This window comes from Stegostoma tigrinum, chromosome 11 (genome assembly GCF_030684315.1).
Source record: "Stegostoma tigrinum isolate sSteTig4 chromosome 11, sSteTig4.hap1, whole genome shotgun sequence".
NCBI lineage: Eukaryota > Metazoa > Chordata > Chondrichthyes > Orectolobiformes > Stegostomatidae > Stegostoma > Stegostoma tigrinum.
In genome coordinates this window covers 36110502-36124049 of record NC_081364.1, presented here as the reverse complement: position 1 = coordinate 36124049, position 13548 = coordinate 36110502, and the positions used below count along the sequence as shown (strand labels likewise).

Sequence of the window (13548 nt, the reverse complement as noted above, 5' to 3'; positions counted from 1 at the left end):
GTATAATGAGTGTCTGTTCAGTTATCAGACCCTCTCGTTCCCTCAAAATGTTTATAAATAGTGCCCTGTGTGATAAGAACTGATTTAATACCATCTGTGTGGGTACTTTTTACAACAACGTATATTTTTGGAATAAAAAACACACAATACCGGCAAGTGGTGTACCCGGCAATGGCGGCTGTGACGTCAAAACTACGGAAACCGGAGAGCAGATGGATTTAAGCATCTTCACCCTTGGAGCACAAGAGGTTGGCATCGAAGTTCAGTGAGTAGGAAGGCAAAGGGAATGTTGACATTTATTTTAAAGGGGATTGAGGACAACCAATGTGAGGTAGTAGTCAGACCACAGCCGGAATACTGTGAACTGTTTTAGGAGTAAGTAGGGGAGTGTGTCTGAGTGGGATGTTCTTTGGAGGGTTGGTATGGACTCGATGGGCTGAATAGCCTGCTTCTGCTTTATAGTGTTTCTATTTTAAAAAATAGAAAGATGCAAGATTCTTTGGGGGGCGTGACACAGTCCTTGTGGAAGAGAGTCTAGGGCCAAAGAACATAGCCACAAAATAAGAGGTCATGAATTTAAGACAGAGTTAAGGAGGGCTTTCTATACACAGGGGTCAGTGAATCTGTGGAATTTATTACTGCAGAGGGCTGCTGAGGCTGACTGACGACAATCAAGGTTGAAATTGTTTTTTTTTCAATCAGTAAGAGAATCAAGGGCTCTCGGGAAACATTGCAAAAGTGGAATTGAAGATTAGCAGATCAGCCATAATCTCATTGAATGGCAGGACGGACTTGAAAGACTGAATGGCCTCCTTCTGTTCCTACGTTTTAAGGTGTTATTATTAATGTGGTGAATTGTACTGTACTGGAAAGCAGTACAGTTCCATTGAGTTCAGTAGTAAGGTTGCTGTTGTCTTTGATATACAATAATGACTTTCATTTGGGTGTACAGATCAAGAGTTTTGAACATTATGGATGACATGTAACTTGAACATATCATGACTTAGTTAATAGCATACGTCAAGAGGTCACTGACAGGTTGATGGAATAGATGAACGCCTCACGGTGAAATTCACTGCAACAGAACGTGAAGCACAATCTTTTGGAAGAATAATGAGGAAAGGCAATGCACCGTGCAATTTTAAAGAGAGCACAATAGAAAGAGGCCTGTTTACAAATCTTTGAAAGTGGCAAAGCAAGTTAACAGAATGTTCACATTCTTTGTGAAGACAGCCATCTAAAACGATCAAATGTAAGCATAAATCAAGTCTTCCCGAATTTATAAATAACACTTGCGTTCTTCTTTCATTAAACAATTGTCATGATTAATGGCAGCTTTTTAAGAGTGGAGAGCAATTCACTGAAGATAGAAAGGGACAATTCGTTTACACTGGCCCAGTCATTTAAACATTTTGCTTTCTTTGGGAATATGTTGACATTTAATTCTACATTGTGCTCCTTAACTGATTGACTAATAGGAATCATTTCCCCTCATCAATTCCATCCTATACTGGGTCTCTTTGAACTATCCTTTGCTTTTATTTACTGAAGTACCTTTGTCATTACAGAAAACTAACTACAGTACTATTATTTTGAATGTGCTGATCAATTTGACACAAATGGATTTTTTTAACCTACAAATATCCAATGTCCAACTCACTTCAATTTTGAATGCTGCAGGGTGCAGAATGGTTGAATCCAAAGATTGATCTTAGAATATGCAAGAAAAATAGAAATATGATAAATGAATAAAAACTGGAAAATGAACAATTTGTTCGAGAGACTTGAGAAAAGTATAGAACATAGAACAGTACAGCACAGTACAGACCCTTCGGCCCACGATGTTGTGCCGAACTTTTACGATAAACCTAAGGTCTATCTAACCTCCACCCCTACCTTATCCTATCAACTTTATGCCTATCTAATAGCAACTGAAATGCCCAAATGAGGCCGATACCACTACCCACTCTGGCAATGTATTCCATGCCCCTACCACTCTCTGAGTAAAGAGCCTACCTCTGACGTCTCCCCTATATCGACCTCCACTCACTTTAAAACTATGCCCCTCGTAAGAGCTACCTCCACCCTAGGAAAAAGTCTCTGGCTGTACACTCTATCGATATCTCTGATCATTTTGTACACCTCTATCAAGTCACCTCTCATCCTTCGTTGTTCTAAACAGAAAAGCCCTAGCTCTCTCACCCATTCCTTGAAAGACTTTCCCTCCATTCCAGGCAACATCCTGGTAAATCTCCTCTGCACCTTTTCCAACGCTTCCATATCTTTCCTATCATGAGGTGACCAGAACTGGACACAATACTCCAGATGTAGCTAAATCAGCCTTTTGTACAGCTGGAGCATAACTTCACGGCTCTTGAACTCATGCCCTCTAATAATGAAAGCTGGCAAACTGTATGCCTTCTTATCTCCTCTATCTACCTGAGTGGCAGCTTTCAGGGAACTTTGGACTTAAACCCCAAGATCCCTTTGCTCCTCCACACTGCCAAGAATATTTCCATTAACCCTGTGTTCTGCTTTCAACTTTGTCCTTCCAAAATGAATCACCTCACTCTTTTCAGGGTTAAACTCCATCTGCCACTTCTCAGCCCAGCTCTGTAGCCTATCAATAGCCCTTTGTAACTGAGAATAGCCCTCCGCACTATCCACAACTCAACCCACCTTCATATTGTCCTTGAACTTACTAATCCACCCTTCCACTCCTACGTCCAAATCATTTACAAATCACAAATAGAAGAGGACTCAGAACAGACACTGAGATACACCACTCATAACTGAGCACCATGTTGAATATTTTCTGTCCACTATCTCCCTTTGTCTTCTAAGGGTCAGCCAATTCTGCATCCAATCTGCTACATTTCCCCCATCCCCTGCCTCCTTACCTTCTGCTTGAGCCTGCCATGGGGAACCTTATCAAGCACCTTATTAAATCCATGTATACCACATCCACTGCTCTAACTTTATCCATGTGTTTGGTCACCTCTTCAAAGAATTCAAGAAGGTTTATAAGGAATGATCTACCCCTCACAAGTCCATGCTGACTATCATGATTCAAACTATGCCTATTCAAGTGATCATAAATCCTATCTCTCAGAGCCCTTTCCATTAATTTGCCCACCACTGGCGTGTCTGTAATTTCCGGGGTTATCCCTATTCCCATTTTTAAACAATGGAATGATGTTTGCACCTCTCTCCAATCTTCAGGCACTATTACTGTGGACAGTGAGAATGTAAAGATCATCATAAAAGGTCCTGCAATCTCTTCCCTTGCTTCCCATAGAATCCTTGGATAAATCCCATCAGGCCCAGAGTACTTATCTATTTTCAAGTTCCTCAAAATTCTTAGTACATCCTCCTTACTGGGTCCCGCTCAGTTGTGAACACCAAAGAAAAGTATTCATTAAGGATCTCTCCTATCTCTTTCAGCTCCATTTACAATCCTGATCGGGGTTTTACTTGATTCTATCTGTCTCATTCTCATGTCCTCTTATAGCTCACCGAAGCCATTTTCTCAGTTCCTTCCTGACTAACTTGTGTCCCTCCAGAGTCTTTTCTGATCCTTGGTTCCTAAACCTTACATAAGCATCCTTCTTCCTCTTAACCAGTTGTTCAACCTCTCATGAGAACCAATGCTCCCTCACTTGAGCGGATCTTCCCTGCCTGCTCGGGCAAACATATCGAGAACACACAGTATGCATTCCTTCTACAATCTCCATATTTCTATGGTGCTCTTCGCTGACAGCATTTGTTTCTATTTTTTGTTACCCAGTTCTTGCCTAACAGGACTGTAATTACCCTTCCCTCAATTATAAAACTTACCCTGCCGAATGTACCCATCTTTTTTCAAGACGATTATAAAAGTAACAGAATTATGATCCCTACCGCCAAAATGCTCTCCTACCAACAGGTCTCACACTTGGCCTGGTTCATTGCCAAGCATCAATTCCAAAGTGGCCTCTCCTCGTGTTGGTCTATCTATATACTGTGTCAGGAATCCTTCCGGAATGCATTGTACAAAATCCGCTCCACCTAAGCTATTACAACTAAACAGTTTCCAATCAATATTTGTAAAGTTGAAGTCACCCATGACTACAAACCTGTGACTTCTGCACCTTTCCAATATCTGCCTCCCATTTCGCTTCTCCACTTCTCTGCAACTATTAAGGGGGCTGTAAATAAAACCCCAACAAAGTGACTGTTCTTTATTGTTGCTGATCTCAACCCAAACTGACTCTCTCGACATATCATTCTTAAACTGCCTTTCAGTAGCTGCTCTACTAGCCCTGACCAGCAATGCCACTCCCCCGCCTCTTTCACCACTCTCCTTATTTCTTTTAAAGCATCTAAATCCCGGAACTTCCAGCAGCCATTCCTGTCCCTGAGTTACCCAAGTTTACGTGAGTTAAGACAGGAACCCTCTCTCTCTTTAATACCAAAATGAAGTATTTAGAAATGTTTGACAAGTGATATTTATCAAATTTGATGAATATTCAGAATGACTCATCAAGGAACGAATTATCGCAGCACAGGATCTTAACATTTAGAAAATGAACCTCATTACACTGATTATAAAATAAACCAGCTTTTTTGTATGTGTATGTTACTGAAAGGAAAGTTCAACTTCAAGATACAATAAGATTGCTTTATTCTGAAGTAGCAATAAATATTTGAACCATTTGTGCATTGTGGTTTAGCCAAGATATCGGCAGCATTGACCACATCCTATCCACTCCTCAAGTTAAGAAGCAATTGTAGGAGAATAACAACAACAAAACAGAACCAGAAACTTATGTTTCTTTGACACTTGTCACACAGTAAAACATCTCTAGATGTTTCATGTATGCATTAATAAATAAGTTTCGACACTGAGCTATATAGGCCAACTGAATAGAAACATCATCAAGGAATGATTTTATGAGGATTTTTTAAAGGAAGGAAGGAGAGTTGGAAAGATTAGGTGATGATATTCCTGATCTTAGTGCATTGGGGAACTCAAGGCACAGTAATTACAATTTGAATTCTAGCTTTTTGAGGATTGCAAAGCGTGTAGGCTCAATGGAACTCAATGGGATTGGAGAAATTTGGGAATGGGCCAGGCTAGGGAGGGATTTGAAACTATAAAAAAAATTCAGAATTTGCTTAAATGGCAGCCAATGTGGCTCAGTGATGGAATTGGAATTGGCAAATATAGAGGTGAGAAGCAGAATTTTGATTGACCCCAATTTTATGGAGGTTAGAGTTAATGGGAACTGCAGACGCTGGAGAATCCAAGATTACAAAGTGTGGAGCTGGATGAACGCAGCAGGCCAAGCAGCATTTTAGGGGCACAAAAGCCTTTGTTTCGGGCCTAAACCCTTCATCAGAAAAAGGGGATGGGGAAGGGATTCTGAAATAAATGGGGAGAGATGGGGAAGCGGACCAAAGATGGATAGAGGAGAAGATAGGTGGAGAGGAGAGTATGGGTGGGGAGGTAGGGAGGGAACAGGTCAAAGGGGAGGAATGAGGTTAGTAGGTAGGAAATGGAGGTGCGGCTTGAGGTGGGAGAAGGGGATAGGTGAGAGGAAGAACAGGTTAGGGAGGCAGGGACGAGCTGGGCTGGTTTTGGGATGCGGTGGAGGGAAGGCAGATTGTGAAGCTGGTGAAATCCACATTGATGCCATTGGGCTGCAGGGTTCCCAAGCAGAATATCAGTTGCTGTTCCTGCAACCTTCGGGTGGCATCATTATGGCACTGCAGGAAGCCCAGGATAGACATGCCGTCTGAGGAATGGGAGGGGGAGTTGAAATGGTTTGCGACTGGCAGGTGCAGCTGTTTACTCTGAACCGAGCGTAGGTGTTCTGCAAAGCCTCTGCTTGGTTTCTCCAAGGAGGTTAAGCAAGAATGTACGGGAATAGTCAATTCTCAAACAGCCAAAACATTCAAAATTCAGATGGATCAAAACCATGTTCAGCACTGGAGAAGTGTGGGTGAATCTTTAAGCCAGTTATACCATGAGAAAATGAAGATGTCGGCATAAGTGTTGGGCACGAACACAGTCAGAAAGAATGGAGAAAACATGTTGTTTGTGATGTTGTCTTTATTGTACAAGTATAAATAAAGAAATCTGACAAAATATATCCAGGTCACTCAGAGAGTAAGAGGAATTTAGTTCAACTGCAAATCGAACTGCAAATCGGTCAATGATGCCAAAATAAGCACCTTTAAAGCAAGAGAATAGGAAAGATTACACACGATGAGAAAAAGCAAGCTAACTCGATTGTTGAACTGACAATCCATGCAATTCATCATGGGGAAACTACGGGAGATATATGCAATGGAATGACTTTTTGAAGATGGTGTGAAAGTATTCGCCTTGGGAAGTGCATTGTGGGTGATAAGGGTAAAGTGAATCTCCCAACTAACGATTATAATTAAACAGGTGGTGGGAGAGCACAACACTAGATTGTAGACCTCCAAACTGAAGGACTAAGATCAGTGGATAGAACCATTGTGCATAATATTTGCTTTGGAATAATGGGGTTGCCCACCTCTCCTACAAATCTAAACTGAATGCTTGAATTTTTTTAAAATGGTAATACTTATCTCCGACAATATTCAACAATTATTATTTCAGCAATTAACCGACAGACGGGAATTTCTAAACAATCTCAAAATTCTGCAATTGACATGGATTCTGCATTCATGATAAATACACAGACCCCCATTGCTATCTATCCCAGGGCAGAAATGGCTAGCACGAGGGGTCATAGTTTTAAGCTGGTTGGTGGAAAGTATAGAGGGGATGTCAGAGGCAGGTTCTTTACGCAGAGAGTTGTGAGAGCATGAAATGCGTTGCCAGCAGCAGTTGTGGAAGCAAGGTCATTGGGGTCATTTAAGAGACTGCTGGACATGTATATGGTCACAGAAATTTGAGGGTGCATACATGAGGATCAATGGTCGGCACAACATTGTGGGCTGAAGGGCCTGTTCTGTGCTGTACTGTTCTATGTTCTATGTTCTATGTTCTTGACTCGACCTCCTCCCACCTCATTTCCTGTATGGACTCATTCTTCCCTTTTCTGTTAACTTTGTTCTGATGATATCGCCTTGCACACTCTTACTTGAGACATTTTGAAAGTCAGAAACAGTGTGGAAAGAGGCAGACCTGGAGAGTTAAGGTAGTGGGGAAAGGGACAGGAGCTTCAAAGTCAAAAACAATGTGGGGAGATGTTGAATTGGCAAGTTATAGGGAAAGTTGGGGAAAGGAAAGCAACTTTAAAGTGTTGCTTATTAAGAATGACTACTGTGATGTGATGGAGGTGCTTATCATGATACAAAAGTGACAGCAGCGACCATGCACAAGAAACTGACAAAAGGATGGAACAGCATGGATGAGTGACAGATGGACTTACAGAGAATAGCAGATTACAGATACCTACATCCCGAGCATTGGTAATTGTCACTCAGTTATGACTGAAAAGTCAAATAAACTTCAATCAAGTACTTAACAGAAACCCCAGCATAAAGTATGATGATTATCATGAAATTATGATAAGTTATGTCAATAAATTATGATTATTATTTGGGATGGTGTGGTGAAATTGGGAAAGCTATCCCACAGCCTACTCAAGAAAGAATCTGGAAACATCTTCCTCATCAAATCTTATTCTCCAGCAAGTGTTCCATTACCTTCCATCACCATTCCTGCATACAATCTGTCCCACCAACAATCAGGCCTCATCAGAAGTGGTAGAACAGCAGTACAGTCAGGAGCGCGTGATCTGGGAGTGCTCATAATTGACTCTATAACCTATAAGGTCTTATAACTACAGATCTAACATGGGTAGGAAGCCCATTAATGAGCACCCACCACACTCTCTGATTGGTCTGGCCGATGAGTACTCTCTTGGGTTGAGTACCACATTGACAATTCTAAGGACACAGAATATACTCCAGGTGAGGGCTTCAGCCTGCACAACAGACATGGATTGGTCGCACTACTACAGACCATGCTGGCTAAATCTAGAAGGAAATAGCTGCTAGAATGCGCATACAGCAGATGGTGACAGGAGCAATCACAAAACATCAACCCAATTTCATTATGACCAATTTGCCTATTATTGGTGAATCTCTATCTGACAGCATTAGTAGGAGCAACAATTGCTCAGTCCTCCAGAGACAAAATTCCACCTTCACTTTGGGGACACCCTCTTCTGTGTACTGTGACACTAGCACTGTACTAAATTGGATAGATACAGAACAGCGTGGAAGTTTCCATGAAGCTATGTGAACCATTGGCAGCATGATTGTATTCAACCATAATTTCTAAATTGATGGCCTGACATATTGTTCATTCCACATTTATGATCAAACCAGGATAGTAACTAAGATTTAATGATGAGTACATGAAAGAATGCAAGGAACTACATGAGATATACGTAAAAATGAGGTGCAAACCCAGTGAAGCTATAAACAATCAACTTCCTAAACATTGAAAGCAGCAAGCAACAGACTGTGCTAAGCAATTGCAGAACCAATGGATTAATTCAAAGTTTCACAACTCAGTCACATTCAGTTGTAGTGTCATGGACAATTAATCAAGTAATAGGAGGTGCCATAGTCTTCCCCATCCTCTATGAGGACAGAGGCCAGCATAAATGCAAAAAGACTAAAGCTTTTACAGTGATTTTTACTTTCATTGACCAAATTGTGAGATTTATCTCAACCTCTTGCCTTAGCCTGAGTGTTGGTGTTCAGGCCATTTGACTCAGTACATGTGATAGAGAAATGACTAAGTGTAATAGATACCAAAAGATTTCCTCAAAAACATTCACGTGTGGAGCTGAAAACTTGTACTCAGAACTGGTGGTCCACTTAAACAAGATATCCCAGTACACCCACAATTTGGCAGCTTGCCAATAATGTGCAAAATTGCCCATGTATTTCCTGTCTGTGTAAAGCAGAATAAATTAACTCCAGCCAATTACTGCCACATCAATCTACTCTCAATCACTGCTAAACTGATGGAAGATGTGCTAATCAGTGAGAGATGAAGTGAGAGTGACTGCCCTTGACATCAACACAATGTTTGACTTTGTGTTGCATGAAGAATCCCTAAACAATTTCATATTATTAGAAAACGGAGTAGGACCTTACAGAACACAAAGTAAGGTGGCTATAGTTATTTGAGGTTAATCAATTTCATGTCAGGATATCACTGCAGGTATACTGAGCCCAAACGTCTTCAACTACTTTGCTGATGAGTTTGCCTTCAGAAAAGTCAAAAGCAGCAATGTTCACTGCAAGTTGAATCATGTTCAGTTCTGGTGCAAATGTGATCCCCTTGAAAACATTCAGTATCATCAAGTTCCTACACAGTGCAAGAATTTTAAGCTACTAATCATAGCTGCTCCTTTACTGTGTGATCTTCATTCACTTGTTTCTCTACTCCTCACCAATGTATCAGACACAATCACATTTCAACTCCAGGAAAATGCATAAAGACAAGCTCAAAACCACAGTCAGAAATCAGACAACACCAGGTATTAGTCCAACAGGTCTATCTGCAATCAGCCTGTTTGGCAATAACCTGGTGTTGTCTGATTTCTGACTTTGCCCACCTCAGTCCAACACCAGCATTTCCAAGTTCAAAGCACATGCCATACTCATGCAAGACAGCTTATGAACCCTGAATGAAAACTGGACACTGCTCTGTAATGAACAATAGAGTGGAAGAAATATGTGACCTTTTCTTGCTAACACACGGAAGTGTGAAACCGCTGAACTAATTCTCATATCGGCACACATACGGCCCAACCAGTCCCCCTCCAGTGACATTCTCATTTATTTGGCAGAACTGGTCCTCACCCCAACAATTTTTCCTTAGGTTCTTCCCACTTCCCACAAACCAAAGGGGTGGCCATGGGCACCCACATGGACCTGAGCTTTGCTGCCTCTATGTAGGATTGGTGGAACAGTCCCTCTTCAACAACTATACCGGCACCATCCCTTACCTCTTTCTCCGCTATATTGAAGACTGTATCGGTGCTGCCTCGTGCTCCTGCGTGGAGCTCGAACAGTTCATCAATTTTGCCAATACCTTCCACCACGCCCTCAAATTCATCTGGCTCATTTCTGACACCACCCTCCCCTTCCTGGGCCTCTCCACCTCCATCTCCAGTAACCGACACACCACTGATATCCATTTCAAATATACTGGCTCCCGATTACCTCAACTATACCTCCTCTTACCCACCCTCCTGTAAAAATGCTATCCCATGCTCACAATTCCTCCACCTGTGTCGCAAATGCTCCCAGGACATGGCGTTCTACTCTAGGAGTTCCCAGGTATCCTCCTACTTCAGGGATGGTAGTTTCCCCTTCTCTAATATTGAGGATGCCCTCAACTAAATCTTTTCCATGTCTCATGCTTGTGCCCTCAAACCCTCTCCCCCCAACAACAATAAGGATACAGTCCCCCCAGGCCTCACATATCACCTCACCATCCTCCAAATACAACACATCTTCCTCCGATATTTGTCACCCACAATCAGGCCCCGCCAGCAAAAAGATATTTCCCTCTTCACCCCATCCACTTTCTGCAGGGACCATTCATTCTGTGACTCTCTCGTCAGCTCTACACTCCCACCAAGCTCTCCACTACATCTGATAACTTCCCTTGCAACTGCAGGAAGTGCTACACCTGTCCCTATATCTCCCCTTTCACCTCTGACCAAAATTCTAAACAATCCTTCCAAATCTGGCAGTGATTCACCTACACTTCATCTAACCTCATCTGCTGTATCCGTTACTCCGAATATGGTCTCCTCTCTACCGGGGAGGCGAAATACAGACTCAGGATATGCGGTGTACCTCCACTCTGCACACACCAAGCAACCCAATCTTTCAGATGCCATCCAGTTTAACTCCCTCTCCTACTTCACTGTTGACATGTCCATTCTTGGCCTCCTTCACTGACAGACTGATGCCAACTGTAAACTGGAGGAACGACACCTCATAGCTCGCCTTGGGAGTTGACAGCCCAATGACCTGAATATTGACTTTACCAGCTTCAAAATCTCTCCTCTCTCAATATGTTCATCGTGCAACTCACCTATCTGCTTCAACTTTCCCACTGTCCTAGTACAAAAGCCCCTTACCTACATCCACCTATCTCCATCTCACCTCTCCCCCAGCCCCAGACCCCTCCTTGTATTTATTTCTGGGGTCCCCTCCCCCATCCCAGTCCTGATGAAGGGCTTCAGCCCGAAATGTTGACTTCCATGCTCCTCGGATGCTGTCTGCCCTGCTGTGCTTTTCCAGCTCCACAATTACCCACAACATCTTTTTGTGAGGATTTGGCCAGATTAAGTGAATGGACAAGAAATGGTAGATTGGAAATAAATGGTGAGAGTTTGAATAGAACAGACAAACAGTCTTCTGAAATTCAGCACCTGTGTGCAGATAAACATCTTGCAAAATCCTGCAGGTACAACACAATCAAATATTAAAATGCTCAGCAACTTTAATTGTGCTGGGTTAACTTACTTTTTTGTTGAATAAAAACTTTAGATCCAGAGTAAGCAAAGGGAAAATGGAAACAAGAATCATTAGCTACTTTTGCATCACTTCAGTTTATGTACTTTGTTATATTTCAAGCCAAAGACTGTCACATTTACTTGTAAGATGTAAGAATAAGACGGTAATTGACCACTGTAAAAGTATATCCTACATGTACATGATGAGCTACTAATCCTAAAATTAATGGAAATTTATTGTTGATAACATTCAGATTTATTATTGCTATTGGGTAGTGCTATTCCAAGTTGCAATTAAATGAATGACTGCAATCCTGTATATAATTTGTGCAAAGTTAAATGTGTTTTTTTTAAATGCTGACATTTCATTTAATATTATAACTACAAACTTAATTATTTCTACTGATGGGCCTTGGTTTTAAAAATAATTAGTTGAGATTCAAGTAGTTATAATTTTATTTATCTTCTGGTTAAAAGTGTTATCAGATAGCAGGTGAGTGATCTGCTAGTTTTTGTACTGGCTTCCAGTTCCATGTCTGGTCAAAGTAGGCAAGTGTAGCTCACAACCTAAGTCTGAGATCAGAGAAGTGAAAATATAAGAAGCAAGTTACTTGTGCAATTAAAGAATTGACACCTCTGACATCAACAGTTTGGCTTCTGGTGGAACTCCACCTCGTAAAATCTACTTTGTAAAACATGCTAAAGAGGGATCTAAAATCCTTGTTTTATCTGTTGGAGGCAGAATAATCCTGGGAAATGTAGGTTGGCAGTTCAAAGTCACCTAACTGTTTAACAGCCAAAATTGAATTTGATGTCCTCTAATTATATTGTACTACTACCCCATACAAATAATCGTCCATCAGATTCAACACTGCAAGCTGTTGAGTGATTAATCTCCTTGACATTTTAACAGATTTACCAGTGTTACTATAGATATTAATTTGAAAAAATGAATAAGTAAATTATCGAAACAAGTTGGACACCTTCGCTCATATGCTGTCTTTCACTGAATCACTTCTACCAAACACTGGATTTCATAAAATCCAAAAGAACTGCAGATACTATAAATCAGAAACAAAAACAAAAACTGCTGGAAAAAACCCAGCAGTTTGGCAGCATCTGTGAAGAGAAATCAGCGTTAACGTGTTCTGAGGAAGTGTCGCTGGACTCAAAACGTTAACTCTGCTTTCTCTTCATAGATGCTGCCACACCTGCTGAGATTTTCCAACAATTTCTGTTTTTGGTACTGGGTATCATATCTATCTCTTGCATGTTAAAATGGTTTCATCATTTAAAAAAAACAGTAATTTAAACACTGTTGCAGTAAAACTACCAATTTGTAGTGCGTGTAATGTCCTGGATGACTCAGTGGTAACATTACAGTTGAAAAAAAACACAACTGCCACTTCATTACTTGATCTGTTTTCCTTCTCATTATATATGACTTGAGTTCTTTTTTGACACTACATACATGATGTGTCCTGTTAATGAACATTTATGCCGCCATGCCCAGCAGCTGCATTAAAAGTCTGAATAATGGATCATGTCTCATCAATAATTTATTGCATGTCAGTGGCTGGTTGTAACTGGATCACGAAATGACAAAAGCCCAAAAGGATTCTGCAGCAATTCTTTTTTTTTCAGAAAAAAACACAATTTTTTTTAGATCATTCCAACATCTGAGTTGCTAAATAAAATTTGTTTTATGCATGCACTGATTTTTAAAATGGCAAATACATTATTATATACTGGTTTAGAATAGGTAATTCTGATTATAAGAGGGAAAGCAGATTCAAAGCAGTTCTTCATGTCAAATAATTTCCAACTGCACCACTTAAGGGATTGCCTAATTAGCAATACACACAGGCAGCACTCAGTTTTGCAAAATTAAACATTCATTGACTGCATAAAACAGGGAGGAATGCCAGCATAACATTAGAGTCCACACAAATAAACAGATCTCCAGAAAACTGAATATTACGTGGTAAGAAAGTTTTTAAATAATTTTATCTTA

At 40.9% G+C, this 13548-nt stretch overlaps 1 protein-coding gene across 14 annotated transcripts in view; it reads right to left on the bottom strand.

Moving 5' to 3' along the window:
- Positions 1-13548, bottom strand: part of chl1b (cell adhesion molecule L1-like b) — an 818676-nt gene that overhangs the window by 461379 nt on the left and 343749 nt on the right. For 13 of the 14 annotated variants that reach the window (XM_059649905.1, XM_059649903.1, XM_059649914.1 and 10 more), the window contains one exon: positions 11545-11562. The exons of the other annotated variant lie outside the window; for it this stretch is intronic. In XM_059649905.1, coding sequence (XP_059505888.1) covers positions 11545-11562 — 18 coding nt within the window. The remainder of the gene's footprint in view (positions 1-11544; positions 11563-13548) is intronic. 14 annotated transcript variants of the gene reach the window in all.